General features: G+C 45.0%; 2 protein-coding genes across 2 annotated transcripts; both read right to left on the reverse strand.

Moving 5' to 3' along the window:
- Positions 1-4,729: 4,729 nt before the first annotated feature.
- LOC148777782 (syncytin-1-like) lies at positions 4,730-5,989 on the reverse strand. Its single transcript, XM_088836654.1, has 2 exons — positions 5,848-5,989; positions 4,730-5,259 (listed from the first exon to the last, which is right to left on the reverse strand). Exons 1-2 carry the CDS (start codon positions 5,987-5,989, stop codon positions 4,730-4,732), a joined length of 672 nt encoding a protein of 223 aa, XP_088692780.1.
- A 4,345-nt stretch (positions 5,990-10,334) lies between these two features.
- On the reverse strand, positions 10,335-11,363 carry LOC148777783 (endogenous retrovirus group K member 9 Gag polyprotein-like). Its single transcript, XM_088836655.1, has one exon. It carries the CDS (start codon positions 11,361-11,363, stop codon positions 10,335-10,337), a length of 1,029 nt encoding a protein of 342 aa, XP_088692781.1.
- Positions 11,364-14,120: the final 2,757 nt, after the last annotated feature.

The raw sequence follows: 14,120 nt of genomic DNA on the forward strand, positions 1-14,120 counted from the left end.
TAAGAGAAAGAAGCTTGACCCCTGGGTTGGGAAGATCCCCTGGAGGAGGGCACAGCAATCCACTCCATATTCTTGCTGGGTAATCCCATGGACAGAGGAGTCTGGAAGGCTACAATCTATAGAGTCACAAAGAGTCAAACATGACTGAAGTGATTTAGACCCACACCATATTATATATTCTTTATTACATTTAATGTTAGTCTCTTTCCTGCACCTGCTCCCTCACCCAGAAACGTAAGCTTCATAAAGGCAGAGAATTTCTCGGTTTTGTTACCTGATATAGGCAAAGTACCTAGAACTATTCTTGATGCATGTTTTCAGTAAATGTTGAATGAATAAATAAGTTATCTGATCCTTTGAATGGAGTGAACATCCGTGAATGCTTTCAAATTCCTTATCAAACATGTTAACATTATTTTACATTAGTTTTTAAAAACATTTATTTGACTGTGTCAGGTCTCAGCTGTGACATGGGCAGTCTTTGCTGCAGTGTGTGGGCTTCTCTCTAGTTGTGTGTGGGCTCAGTAGTTGTGGGAAGGATCTCTAGCTGTGGTGCATGAGCTCAGTAGTTGTAGCACGCAAGCTTAGTTGCCCCATGGGACATGTGGAATATCACTTCCCCGACCAGGGATCAAACTCATGTCCCCTGCAATGGAAGGTGGATTCTTAACCAGTGGACCACCAGGAAAGCCCCTAAGTTAGCTTTTAAAATAAGCAATACAAGCACATGATACACAATTTGGAAGGCACAAATGAATAATAAAACTGAGTCTCCTTTCAGTTCAGTTCAGTTCAGTCCAGTCTCACAGTCGTGTCCGACTCTTTGCGACCCCATGAATTTGGAGAAAGCTAATTATTATTTTCTAAGATATTTCTTTCAAAAGTATTCTATACATTTAGAAATATTGATATATAGGCATTTATAATGTTATTATATTAGCACAAAGGGTAACATTTCATTTAGTTTGTTTTGAAAATATATTTTATATTTAATTTTATGACTATTGCTTTTTAATAGCTTGCTTTTTGTATCTAACAATACATGTTGGTGATTATCTTATAATGGCATAAAAATGAACTATCTTATTCTTTCTAATAATTTCATAGCAATTGATTTATTGACATAAAATTGATGGGTAATGAGTACATAACAGTTTGCTCTTATATAATGACTATTCTGTGCATATGTCAATGTAGGTATAGGATAAAGTTCTAGAAAAGGAATTGCTGGATATCATAACATGCATTTTAATTCTGAAATACACTGCCAAAGTTTCTTCCATGGACATGTTACCAATTAACACTTTCTCCAACACTTGGCTCTCCTGTTGGCTCAGTGATAAAGAATTCACCTGCTAATGCAGAGACTGGGGTTTAATAGCTGGGTTGGGAAGATACCCTTGAGAAGGAAATGACGACTCATTCTAGTATCCTTGCATGGGAAATCACATGGACAGAAGAGCCTGGTGGGATACAGTCTGTGGGATCACAAATGAATTAGACATGGCTTAGTGACTAAACAACAATAACAAACAACAGTATATGAGGATTTTTATTCTATTAATTGCATGTTATCAAAATTATTTATGATTCTGTATCATCAGAGATTTTGATCTTTAATAAATTTATTTTAAATCAATATAGACTAATAGTAAAAAAAATAAAAATGCTAAAATGGTAGAGAAAGTATAAAGTAGAGAATGAAAGCACCTAAGGCTTTCAGATCCCTCATTTGCAACCTGGAAAAATGATCATATTTAATAACATCATGCATATGCCCTCAGAAACTTTTAATACATATATTTATACACAATGTGAACACAATAATGCTTTGCAACTTACATTTTCATTTGATATTATATCATGGATATTGTTCCAGTCAGTAAATATATTACTGCTATATTATATATTTTTAAAATATGGTCACTCAGTCAATATGTACCATAACTTTTTAACCTAGTTTGTAGAGATAAATGTTTAAAAATTTCTAAGGATTTTAATTGCAAACAAGATGGCAATGGATGGCTTTATCTATGCCGTTTACTTTGTTATTTGTTAATGCAAATACATTTCTAACAGTCAAATATATGTGCACCTAAAATGTTGATAGTTCTTTACAAGTTATCCTCTAAAAGGTTAAATGCTTTTCTTTGAATTAGATATTTTGCTTCTCTAAACACTGCTGTCCTATATCATTATTACCTGTTTTGTTTCCTGAGTCAGTATTTGTTCAGCTGTTGTGGAATGGTGTGTGTTCTAATGGGATGTGACACTGGGAAAAGAAGCAACCTTTCCACCACCACTGGTGATTCTCCACAGTTCTGAGATTTCTGCAACGTGCCACATGTAGCAAATACAATGCATTTTTGATCTCTGGAGAGGCCTGTGTTACAATTGGCTGTCTAGAAGGAAATGATAGAAAGGCACTTACATAACTGAAACTAACATAGAACTTTTTACTTTAAAAATTTTGTACTTATACGTCACTTTCTTACTGAAATTGTTTCCCATATGTACCCTTAATTATTGTGACTCAGCATTGCTATTACAGGGAAATGAGTTGTCATGAATTTTGCATTATTGTGATCACCATTTAAACATCTTTACATGAGGCCTAAGCTCCGGAGACAGAGTTATTTACATATATTTTCAATCTATTTAGAAACAATATATATATAATAGTTCAATGGCTCATTTATTCTATGCTCTTGATAGAATAGCTGGGCAAGCATGATGCAGTAGTTTGCTCATTGATTGCAAGTATACAATAGAATGAACTATAAATTACTTCTTATAAAGACTTAAAGGTTGGCAGGCATAAAATACAGCAAAGTTGTTCTTATTTCATTTTCCCAGGGGTAAGAAAACTATTGAGTGTTTGTGCCTTATCTATTTTATCTGTTAAGTGACTTTCTTTTGCTTACTTTGGAAAGTGTTTGTTCCCACCATTTTATAGGGAATAGATAGTTAACGCATTACACTTTATAGCTTCTAGACTTACAGGCACTGCTTGTTATAACTTTACAGCACAGTTATTTCAATACCAAGCCACAGAATGGTGAGTAGAACCAATTATTAAATATAATCAGCTTGCTATGCTGGAAACAGGGCAATGATATAATACGAGCAGACAGAATTGATATATAAGTACAATTATGTCTGGTATTCAGTTATAGGACAGTAAAAGGACAGTTCAGAAAGAGGACTAAAGTTCCAGGAAGGTTACAATTAAGTGACATGAGGCAGGAGGATGTTGGGCTTAAGTTGAAAGCAGTGAGTCCCAAGCTGAGTGATCATAAAATCATATGATGATGTTTGTTACAAAACAAATTCCAATATCTCACTTTGAGAGTCCACTTGAGAGTGGGGGGATGGGTGGGGGTAGAGTAGAGGCTAGGAATCTACATTTTAGCTAAAAAGCCTGAGCAGATAATCTACCTACCTCATGTGGAGAGATGGTCAATGTCTGGAGAGTTGCCTCTGTCTAGCGGATTAGAGGTTTAACTAGAGCATCACTGGTAAGCAAGATTGCTGCACTCCAATTCTAGATGGAGGATGTATCTTCCATCTTGCTTAATCTGCGTCGAAGATTTGAATCATCCTTGCATGTGAATCTGAGCTCTCCTGGAGAGAGACCTATAAATATTAATATACGCCATTTTGTGGGGTCGCCTTGTTTCTCCCACGGTGGCGCCGCAGGGGAGAGCAAGGCGTTGGCAAGTCCTCGGCCTCGGATGAGGAGCCCGTTTCGCCTCCCCGTGCTGGAGCGGTGGGGAAGAAACCCCAGGGGAAGGGTGAGCTGGCCGTCTGCCCCACAGCCCTCTTCGCCCAGAGAAGGACACTCAGATGCAGCGGGGGTTCTGTCAAGGCAGTTCCGCTTTATTGTTACAAGCCCTCCGTATATAAAGGCAAGCGTGGGGGTTTTGCAAGGGACTTTCTGCGGTCGGCTCCAATCATACTAAGGGTCAGGTCATCATGCGCTGACGTCACAACAAAGGTCAAGGGTGATCATGCACTGTTCATGAAAGGGGAAGTGTTCAGGGGCCAATCACAATTTTTTGTGATTATCTGGGGCCGCACTCTCCTGACGTCCGTCAGGCGCCATCTTTATGGGTGCGCCTTTGTCATGTGTCCTTTTTCAGCCATGCGCCCTATATATCCCCCTTTTTAATTTATTTGTGGGGTCTTTCTTGGGAGCCATCGGGGGCCACCTGCATGGCCTCGCCGGAGACTCAGTGACTGTGCCTGTCTTAGGTTGTCCCCCTCTGGGGATCTTACCCATCATTGGCTACCCAGTCAAGCATAGACCCCGGAGGCTTAAGACCTGGCTGAAGGTCTTTTGGAGGGCTGGCCGGACTTAGGCTTTGTGGTGAGGGGCTTGGCCTATAACCAATCTTCGGGATGGCATTGGATGGAGGTATATTGTATTGGACAGGGGTAGGACTAGTAAAGGGCCTTGCGCAAGTGCCATTGGGCCCTAGACCCATTGGGTGTTGAGGTTCTTGGGCCCTTTATGTCCCAGGCGAGTGGATTGGATTGTTGGGGCAGCTGGAGTGCCCCCCATCTTAGGCTTGTAGCCTATTTGCAGATGGTCGCCAGGGGTCTTTCGGGATTTTGGGTCTGTCCCCCATATTTGAGCGAGGAGGATGGTCTTCACTTGTTCCCGGGAAATTGTCTGAATCCACTCCTGCAGAAACTTCTGGAAAAGGTTGACAAGACAGGGTCCAACTTAAAGAAGTATAACAATGATCATTTCTGGTCCCAGGAAGGGGAGCAGCCAGGGGAAGAATTGATTCCACAGGCCTTGGGTGTCATAAAAGTTTTGCAATTCCTTTTTCCAGCGTTCAATTCTATCTCTTAACTCTTTCACCTTTCCCTGGACTATGCCTGTTTCATTAACAAAGTAACAACAGTCTTCCCCCAAGAAGAGACAGGTTCCCCCCTTTTCCGCAGTGATGAGGTCAAGGGCCTGTCTATTTTGTAGGGCTACTGCAGCCAGTGAATTAATCTGCCTCTGAACGGATACAAGGGACTCTTCCACTTGTTCCATGTCTTCATTAAGTTCCTGAGACAATTTGTAATAAAAATGAGCAGAAGTTGAAATGCCCCCGATCCCAGCACCTAGGTCTGTCGCTATGCCAGTCCTGATTAGGATAGGAGCAACGATAGCCCGCCATCCTCTGTGAGGAGGCTTTGTTGGTAACCCCTCATGATGGTCAACGATTTGATCTATATCCCCTTCATTGATGAAGATTAGCCCTGGGGATAAGAAAAACAAGATGCACCTTGTAGGGTCCGAAGGGAGGCAGGAATAGGCATAGGTCCCACAGAGAAGAAAGATCCCAGGGCTGGTGCAGTTGCTTGTACTGTTCCATGGGACCCATGGTGCAAGAGTGAGTGTCGTTATAATAGTAAGCATTAGAGGATGGGGTATTAAGAAGGCAAGTTAGATTTGAAGAGGCAGCAAGCAAGACATTGTCAGCAACTGGCCCAATAAGCTGTGTGAAACTTTCGGTGGTATTGTTGGTTTTGAGAGTGTAATTGCCCGCTGATACCCAGGTGTTGGGCAAAGGGACTGCGATATGTGGTGAGGGGGTTAGTGACATGCACATCCAGCATGCCTCGGAAGGCTTTTTTTGTGAATTCTGAAAAAATTGGAAGGAGGAATTGAGGAGGCAGGTGATGTGTATGTAGATCGTCGTTGGGGGGGGGGGCGGTGCAGGAGAGGCCTCAGCTGAGTGAGTAGGTCTATGCATTTGTAAGGTTCGGGAGTCTCCTTTAGTTGGGTAATTATATTATTTATGTATTGCTGTTGTGCCTTATGTCTGTTAATATCTTTTACCCCACCTCCGTCTGAGTATCCAATGTGAGTGCGGGGGTAAAAACATATGTTTTTCCCATTTGACTTATAGCAGTTGCTCGTTTGGCTCCCTGTCTTTTGCACCTTAATAGTAAGTAAGGACTTGGTCTGTTTGTTGTTGATGCACATGGTGCATGGCGTAGGGCTTGTGCGGTAGCATGAGGAATGGACCTAGCTATAAATTTTTGAGCAGGGACAGGAAGCAGTGTCTCAAAGCCTGGGGAGTGCCATCAGGGTAAGGCACAAGAAGATCATGGCTAAACCGTTATGCCAGTGGGCGGGTCAGAAAGCGAGAGTGATAGGTCGTTACAAAGTAATAAGCTATCGATAGTAAGCCGCAATAGGCAAGATATTCTAGCACCAGAGAGAAGCGGAGTGCAGGAGGCCACTCCTCTGGGGCAACAGATGCAAGGCCTATAGCAAAGAGCACACTGAATAGTGCAGCTAATACAAACACAATGGTCATTTGGTTGTCCGCGTGAAATCAGCTATGGGGTCCGAGGTCACAGTTAGGCCGACGATCCTGGGATTTGCAGGTGGCAAGGGGAGAGTTCATCTAAGCCTTTGACAAGGCCTCTTAGTTGCCAATCTGTAAGAGATCAAAAGTAGAAGGCGGCCTCATGAACTTTCATGGTTCTTGGGCTGATTGGTGATTATCATGTAGCTATTTAAGATTCCTCGCTGGTATCCAGATGGGTCTTATTTCCCCTGTGGGAACACGCATCCAAACCCTCTTCCTGATGTTAAGAGTGTGTCTGGACCTCTCTATAACCCTGTAAGTGGATCTTTCCATCTAACTGTTATCTCTGGTCTTGGCTCTTGGTTGGATCAGTGTCTCTGGAATGGGGTGAGTGGTTCATTCTTTGAAAAATTTAAAATATTTAGAGTAAAGAGAGATATTCCTAACTGTTGATGAGGGTTTATTCCCCCTTTCTGTTTCTGTAGTTGCAGTTTTAAAGTTTTGTTTTGGCGTTCTATTATAGCCTGCCCTTGAGGATTATGGGGTATGCCTGTAGTGTGTTGGATGTTCCATTGTTTAAAAAAATCTTGCAAATAGTTGCTTACGAAGCAAGGGCCATTATCTGTTTTTACTTGGGCTGGGAGGCCCAGAGTAGCAAAACATTGGAGAAAGTGACCCTTGGCATGTTGTGCCTTCTCTGCTGTATGGGCGGTGACCAAGCAGGCTTGGAAATATGTATCTACAGATACAAAGATATATTTTAGTTTACCAAAGGGGGCGTAGTGAGTGACATCTGTTTGCCATATTACATTAGGTTTTAGTCCTCGAGGGTTAACCCCTGGTGATTGCAATGGAGGAACCTGCAAGAATGGGATACAGGACTGGCAGGTATGTATGATCCTCTTTAGATCCTTGATAGGTATTTGTGGGAACCTTTGGTGCAGACCTCTCCAATTAATATGGGTTAGGTTGTGGAGATCCTGTGCCTGTTGGAGTGTGTATACATGGGTAGATGCCAGCTGATCTGCCATGGAATTCCCTAATGATAGCATTCCAGGCAGGTTTTGGTGGCCTCTGAGGTGATGTAAATAGATAGGATGATCCCTTGCCTGAAGGAGCGTGCATGCTTGTATCATAAGAGGGGTAATAGGATTATCATCTAACCGAATATGAGATTGGGGAAGCCCAGGGAGCAGATTTTTCACATAGAGACTGTCGGTAAAAAAATTCATGGGACCTGAGACCTTAGAGAGCGCCAGAATGACTGCGAAGAGTTCTTTGTATTGTGCTGAGCCCTGGCATGGGCAATGGTGTCAGTGGGGGGCGCCAGTAGGGGCTGAGGAGGGTTCAAAGATGACAATGGCTGCGCCGTGCTTTCCTCTGTCTGTGAAGACGTTGGAGGCATCTATTATGGGCTTGGAAGGAAATAATTGAGATGCCCTCCAGGGTAACCAGCAAAAGACGGCAACTCATTTGTGAGGCCCATAGTGACAGTCAATCTTTCGCAAGAATCCTTCGAAAGCTAAGGCCACTCTGTTGTTGTTTCTCTGGATCCATTGGAAGTCAGCTAATCTGTAGGGGACAACAATCTCATCGGGTTCACGGGCAAAGCACCTGATTGAAGTGTCCCTTCCCTTTTGTATCAGATCAGCCATCTGGTCTAGGCTGGTGTAGACTCGGGGTCCTCCCCCCAGAGAGACATGGATCCAGTGTAAGGGTTTGTCTGTTTGTATTAGCATGGACAGGAGTGTTTCTGGGGAGGCCAAGATCCATAATTGAAGCTCTTGAGTGGGGTCATAGCAAGAAAGTTGAGCAGCATTGAGAGCCTGTTGAACCCTTTTAATAACCTGTTTATGGGGTGGGGACAGGGTGATGTTTTCGTGGGGGAGTCTGTCTTTTAGCAAATTAAAGAGGGGTATTAGGTCCCCTAATATAGGGATCCAGGGCCGTAGCCAGTTGATTTCCCCCAGATGCTTTGGAGCTCAACCAAGGAATAAGTTTCTTTCATAGTTATCTGTGGCTTAAGGGGGGAGACCACCTCAAGGGTAAGTTGGGTCCCCAGGACTTTGAAAGGTGGGACATGCTGGATTTTGTCAGGAGAGATTATGAGTTGCCCCTGGGCAAGACAATCGAATAGTAATTTGGAGGCCCGTGTAAGCTCTGTGGTATTGGGCACCCCAAGAATGATATCATCCATATATAAGTATAATAAGATGTTAGATAGCAGTCGGACGGGCTGAGTAAGATTAGCCACATATTGTTGACAGAAGGATGGACTGTTAGCCATCCCTTGAGGCAGGACAACCCATTCATATCGTTTGTCCGGACCTTCATAATTAACAGAAGGTACTGAAAAGGAAAATTTTTCATAATCTTGTGGTTCCAGAGATATCGAAAAGAAACACTCTTTAGTATCTATTATCAGGAGGTGCCGGGCGATGGGAATGGCGGGGACCCAGGGCATCCCTCTTAGGGGTGTCCCTTGAATTTTCATTCTTTCATTAACCTTTCTGAAGTCTTGCAAAAGGCGCCATTTTCCAGAGGCATTTTTGATAACAAAGACGGGGGTATTCCAGGGGCTGTTAGATGGCCGGATATGTCCCAATTTAAGTTGTTCCTCTACTAAAGATTGTAATGCCTGGAGTTTGGGAAGGGGAAGTGGCCACGGCTCCACCCATATAGGGGGTCCTGGCGTCCAAACTATAGGGGGTGCTGAGGGAGCAGTGGCCTTTAGGATTGGGGGTGAGGCTTCCATCGAGTCAGTGGTTCTCCCTTTCTTATCTTTTCAAATTCTGGATCCCCCCGGTAGTTGGGGATCCCGGAAGGTTGAAATTGCTGTTGATATTCTTCTTCATATAATAGATCTTGGTAAAAACCCCGATAGTCAGTGGTTATATAGGCGTCGGCTTGCCCTAGAATGTCTTGCCTTAATAGGTTGGCATTGAGTCCTGTGGCGATTAGGGGCTTGACTAGGCCCTTGGAGCCATCAGGATCCTCCCATTTGAGCCAATTGGAGGATTCCTTGGAGGATGTAACGCCCCTGACACCCGATAGTTGAGGTCCCTCGGCCATGGGCCACATGGGAGGAACCTCTTCTTGCCTCAGTATAGTTCTGTCTGCCCCAGTGTCTACTAGACATCTAAATCATTTTCCTCCTATTGTTATATCCATTTTTGGTCTCAGCCCTGGTACTATAGGGACAGTCCATTTGATCTCTTGCCTGGTAGGTCGGGGCTTATTAATGCCCATTAGTTGGTAAGGGGGCCTTCTGGTAGAATTGCACCCAGGGAAGGGCTTTTCTAATTTATCAGACATCTCTTGGGAGAGTTCAGTAACCTCAGGCTGGCATACCCCAGGGAGGAGGGCTTGGGGCTTCCCCTTGGGATAACGGGGCTGGGGAGTGTCCCTCATTTAGTTTAAAGGTTTCCCGTCTTTATCAAATTTGGACCTACAATCTATTTTCCAGTGGTATCCCTTTTTACAACACGGACAGGGTGTTGTAGGTGGCCCTCTATTTCCAATTCTCCCTGGCCTCAGGGGGCAGTCCTTTTTAAAGCGCCCTTCCTTTCCACATTGAAAACAATTGCCTGTTTTTTGATTTTTGAGGGTGCCTTCAGGGGAGGCACCTTGGGCCATGGACACCTTACTGAAGGCAGAGGCGAGAGCGTCAGCTATCACCTTGGTTTGAGACTCCATTGCAGCCACCATTGCTTGAGTTTGGTAGTGCTGTGTCCCAATATCCTTGGTGGCTACTATCCATCGTTCCATGGATCGATCTTTCTGCCCTGCGCAGGCCACCTTGTGGTCGGAATTCATCCCTTCCCATACCAACATTTTGACAATTTGATCTCTTAAGGAACCTGGGGGGAATTTTCTTTGTATGCTTTTTTCCACTCTATCTATGAAGGTGGAGAGGTCCTCATTATTATTATTATTATTATTTTGGTTAATGCCTGATATGGGGGTTTTGCCGGGACCTTCAGCTAATTTTCTCCAGGCGGCTAGGCATATGGCTCATACCTGGTCTGTATAAGGAGCAGGGATAGTGGCCTGATGGGGTCCCATGCTCCATTGATCTGCTGTCCCGGATAACATCCCAAAAGTTACAGGGATGACGGGGTTAGCAGTTTGGTTTCTTTCCACTTGGGCATGACATTCCTCCTTGAAAAAAGCACACCACTTAATGTAGGTGTTACTGGGGAGTACGGGCTTACATAGCATTTTCCAATCTTGGGTCATGCAAGGCTGATGAGCTAGACGCTGGAGAATAGTCTCCAACCATGGAGAATTGGGGCCATCTTCTGCTACCGCCTTCTTGAGCTCTTTTAGGTCTTGGGCTTCCCAAGGGTACCAGGCTGCTGGCCGGTTCCCCCCGGGGTTTACATTTATGGGGAAGGCCTGTATTGAGTCTGGGTTAAACGGTGATGGTGCCCCCCAGTGGTCTTCGGGATAGGCCCGCCCTTTCCATGGGGATTCCCTTAATCTCCATGGGGGGACGTTATCGAGCCCCCCTTTGAGAGGGGGTGGCAGAGGGGGGTACAGATTGGACTTATGAGCTTGGGCCTCCGGGACACTGGGGGCGCTGAGGAAATCTTCAGTTTGGTTGGACTTCTTTTCATTCCCCGAGGGAGGCCATAAGTTATTGGCTATAGTTGGTCCCCTCTCTTTCTCCTCGAAATTTATGGTGGCACGCTCATCATCAAATTGTTCCCATTGCTTTTCAGCGTTATGGGTGGTAACCTCTCCCTCGTTTACCAGTCCCTTTTTGGGGGCGAAACAGGTCTTACGGGTGGAAATTGTGGGGTAGAACCCCAAGGGTGGCTCCTCTCCGTCGGGAATTTCCCTTTTGCTAGCTAGAGTTTGGACCCTATCCCAGGTATCCCATGAGAATAGGTTGGCCGAATCTATCCATGGGGTCAATCTGGTAATAGCCCCCCAGACTTTGATGGCCTGGGTGTCAGAGATTTCGAGTCCTCTATTTTTAAGCATGTACTTCAGGGCCTTCAGAGCGGGCTCATCGGTTTTGCTAATGGTAGTCCCCATGGTGAGCAGACACAGGAAGGCATGTTTGCCGAGAGTGTCCACCAAGAAAGGTCCTATGGGGAGTGGTGGTGGCCGAGTGATTGGGCCTGTGTGATGCTGATGGAACTGTGTGCCTTTGTCATTGCATGGAAATTTTCTTGATGGGGGCGGGTGCCCTAGGGGCCTCTAGCCCATTCCGTGACCCCCTTATCCTGTCACAGGAGTCTTTAAGTGGCGGGCGCCCTATCAGCTTTTAAGTGCCCACCCCATGCCCACAGGGGTTCTGGCCTCACTCTCGGCAAGAAGTGAGAGAAAGAAAGGGAAACAAAAAGGGGGGTTCACCCAATTGGGCTCCCGTTACTAAGTTCTCAGCTCGAGGGGTCTTTGGCTTCCCCCAAGGAGTGCCCTGGGCAGGTAGCCTCGATTACGCCTGCGAGCGATTGCCGTTCACTGAACCCCCCGAGTAAGAGAGAGAGGGAGAGAGAGAGAGAAGGGGAGAATAGGAGGGAAGGATTATAGCGCTCACCCTTGAAGGTTTCTTTTCTACCTTAATACACTTGTCTTGGGGTTGCACTCCTCAATGGAAGCATCACACAGAGGCTCGTGGAACCTTTTTGTCGTCTCTCTTTCAAGACCTTGCGATGAAGGCTCTCTTTCTCCGAGGGGATCAGAGTCACAGCACCAGATGTGAGGTCCCCTTGTTTCTCCCACAGTGGTGCCGCAGGGGAGAGCAAGGCATCGGCGAGTCCTCGGCCTCGGATGCGGAGCCTGTTTTGCCTCCCCGCGCCGGAGTGGTGGGGAAGAAACCCCAGGGGAATGGTGAGCTGGCAGCCTGCCCCACAGCCCTCCTCGCCCACAGAAGGACACTCAGACGCAGCGGGGGTTCTGTCAAGGCAGTTCTGCTTTATTGTTACAAGACCTCTGTATATAAATGCAAGTATGGGGGTTTTAAATAGGAAAAGGTGTACGTCAAGGTTGTATATTGTCACCTTGCTTATTTAACTTATATGCAGAGTACATCATGAAGAACGCTGGGCTGGAAGAAGCACAAGCTGGAATCAAGGTTGCTGGGAGAAATATCAATAACCTCAGCTATGCAGATGACACTACCCTTATGGCAGAAAGTGAAGAGGAACTCAAAAGCCTCTTGACGAAAGTGAAAGAGGAGAGTGAAAAGGTTGGCTTGAAGCTCAACATTCAGAAAACAAAGATCATGGCATCTGGTCCCATCACTTCATGGGAAATAGATGGAAAAACAGTGGAAACAGTGTCAGACTTTATATTTGTGGGCTCCAAAATCACTGCAGATGCTGATTGCAGCCATGAAATTAAAAGACGCTTGCTCCTTGGAAGGAAAGTTATGACCAACCTTGATAGCATATTAAAAAGCAGAGACATTACTTTGCCAACCAAGGTCCGTCTAGTCAAGGCAATGGTTTTTCCCGTGGTCATGTATGGATGTGAGAGTTGGACTGTGAAGAAAGCTGATCGCTGAAGAATCGATGCTTTTGAGCTGTGGTGTTGGAGAAGACTCTTGAGAGTCCCTTGTACTGCAAGGCGATCCAACCAGTCTATTCTAAAGGAGATCAATCCTGGGTGTTCATTGGAGGGACTGATGTTAAAGCTGAAACTGCAATACTTTGGCCACCTCATGCGACGAGTTGACTCACTGGAAAAGACTCTGATGCTGGGAAAGTTTGGGGGCGAGAGGAGAAGGGGACGACGGAGAATGAGATGGCTGGATGGCATCACCGACTCTGTGGACGTGGGTTTGAGTGTACTCCGGGAGTTGGTGATGGACAGGAAGGCCTGGCGTGCTGTGATTCATGGGGTCGCGGAGAGTCGGACATGACTGAGCGACTGAACTGAACTGAACTGAACTGAACTGTGGGGGTTTTGCAAGGGACTTTCTGCGGTCGGCTCCAATCATATTAAGGCTCAGGTCATCACGCGCTGACGTCACAACAGAGGTCTAGGGTAATCATGCACTGTTCATGCAAGGGGAAGTGTTCAGGTGCCAATCACAATTTTTTTGTGATTACCTGGGGCCACGCCCTCCTGACATCCATCAGGCGCCATCTTTATGGGTACGCCTTTGCCATGTGTCCTTTTTCAGCCATGCGCCCTATATCATTTCACATATTGAATAAAGGTAACGTCAGATTAATACAGATAGTCCCCCATTTACAGTCTGACTTACAATTTTTTAATGTGTGAAAATGATATGTATTTAGTAGGAATTGTACTTCGGAATTTCAGCTTTGAATTTTGAATTTTTATTTATTCCCAGGCTAGCTATCTGGGGTTAGTCTTCTTCAGTGATGCTGGGCAGTGGCAGTGAGCACAGTTCCAAATCACACCCACAATCATGGATCATGAGAATAAACAGCCAATAGAACACTTCTCTTTTTTTACTTTCAGTACTGTAATCACTAAATTACATGAGATATTCATCACTTACATATTATCATACAATAAGCCTTGTAGTGGATGATTGTGCCCCACTGTAGACTAAGATAGGTGTTCTGAGCACGTTTAAGGTAACTGGGTGTAAGATGTTCTGTAGGTTAGGTGTATTTAATACATTTCAACCTACTGCGTTCAACTTTCCCTGGGAGTATTGGGACATAGGGCTTCCCTGGTGGCTCAGAGGATAAAGAATCTGTCTGAAATATGAGAGACTGGGGTTCAATTTTTGGGTGGAGAAGACCCCTGTAGAAGGGAATGATTACCTACTCTAGTATCCTTGCCTGGATTTCCATGGACAGAGGAGCCTGA

The sequence above is a fragment of the Moschus berezovskii genome, chromosome 5 (assembly GCF_049115385.1).
Source record: "Moschus berezovskii isolate FMDL1 chromosome 5, NW_MosBer_1.0, whole genome shotgun sequence".
Classification (NCBI taxonomy): domain Eukaryota; kingdom Metazoa; phylum Chordata; class Mammalia; order Artiodactyla; family Moschidae; genus Moschus; species Moschus berezovskii.

Excerpts from the sequence above, each read along its gene's own strand:
- LOC148777782 (XM_088836654.1), bottom strand. The coding sequence starts at position 5,989 with ATGTGCATCAACAACAAACAGACCAAGTCCTTACTTACTATTAAGGTG. Across the intron at positions 5,260-5,847 it reads CATTGGATACTCAGACGGAG|GGCTAATCTTCATCAATGAA; the intron begins GTGGGGTAAAAG and ends TCTTATCCCCAG.
- LOC148777783 (XM_088836655.1), bottom strand. The coding sequence starts at position 11,363 with ATGGGGACTACCATTAGCAAAACCGATGAGCCCGCTCTGAAGGCCCTG.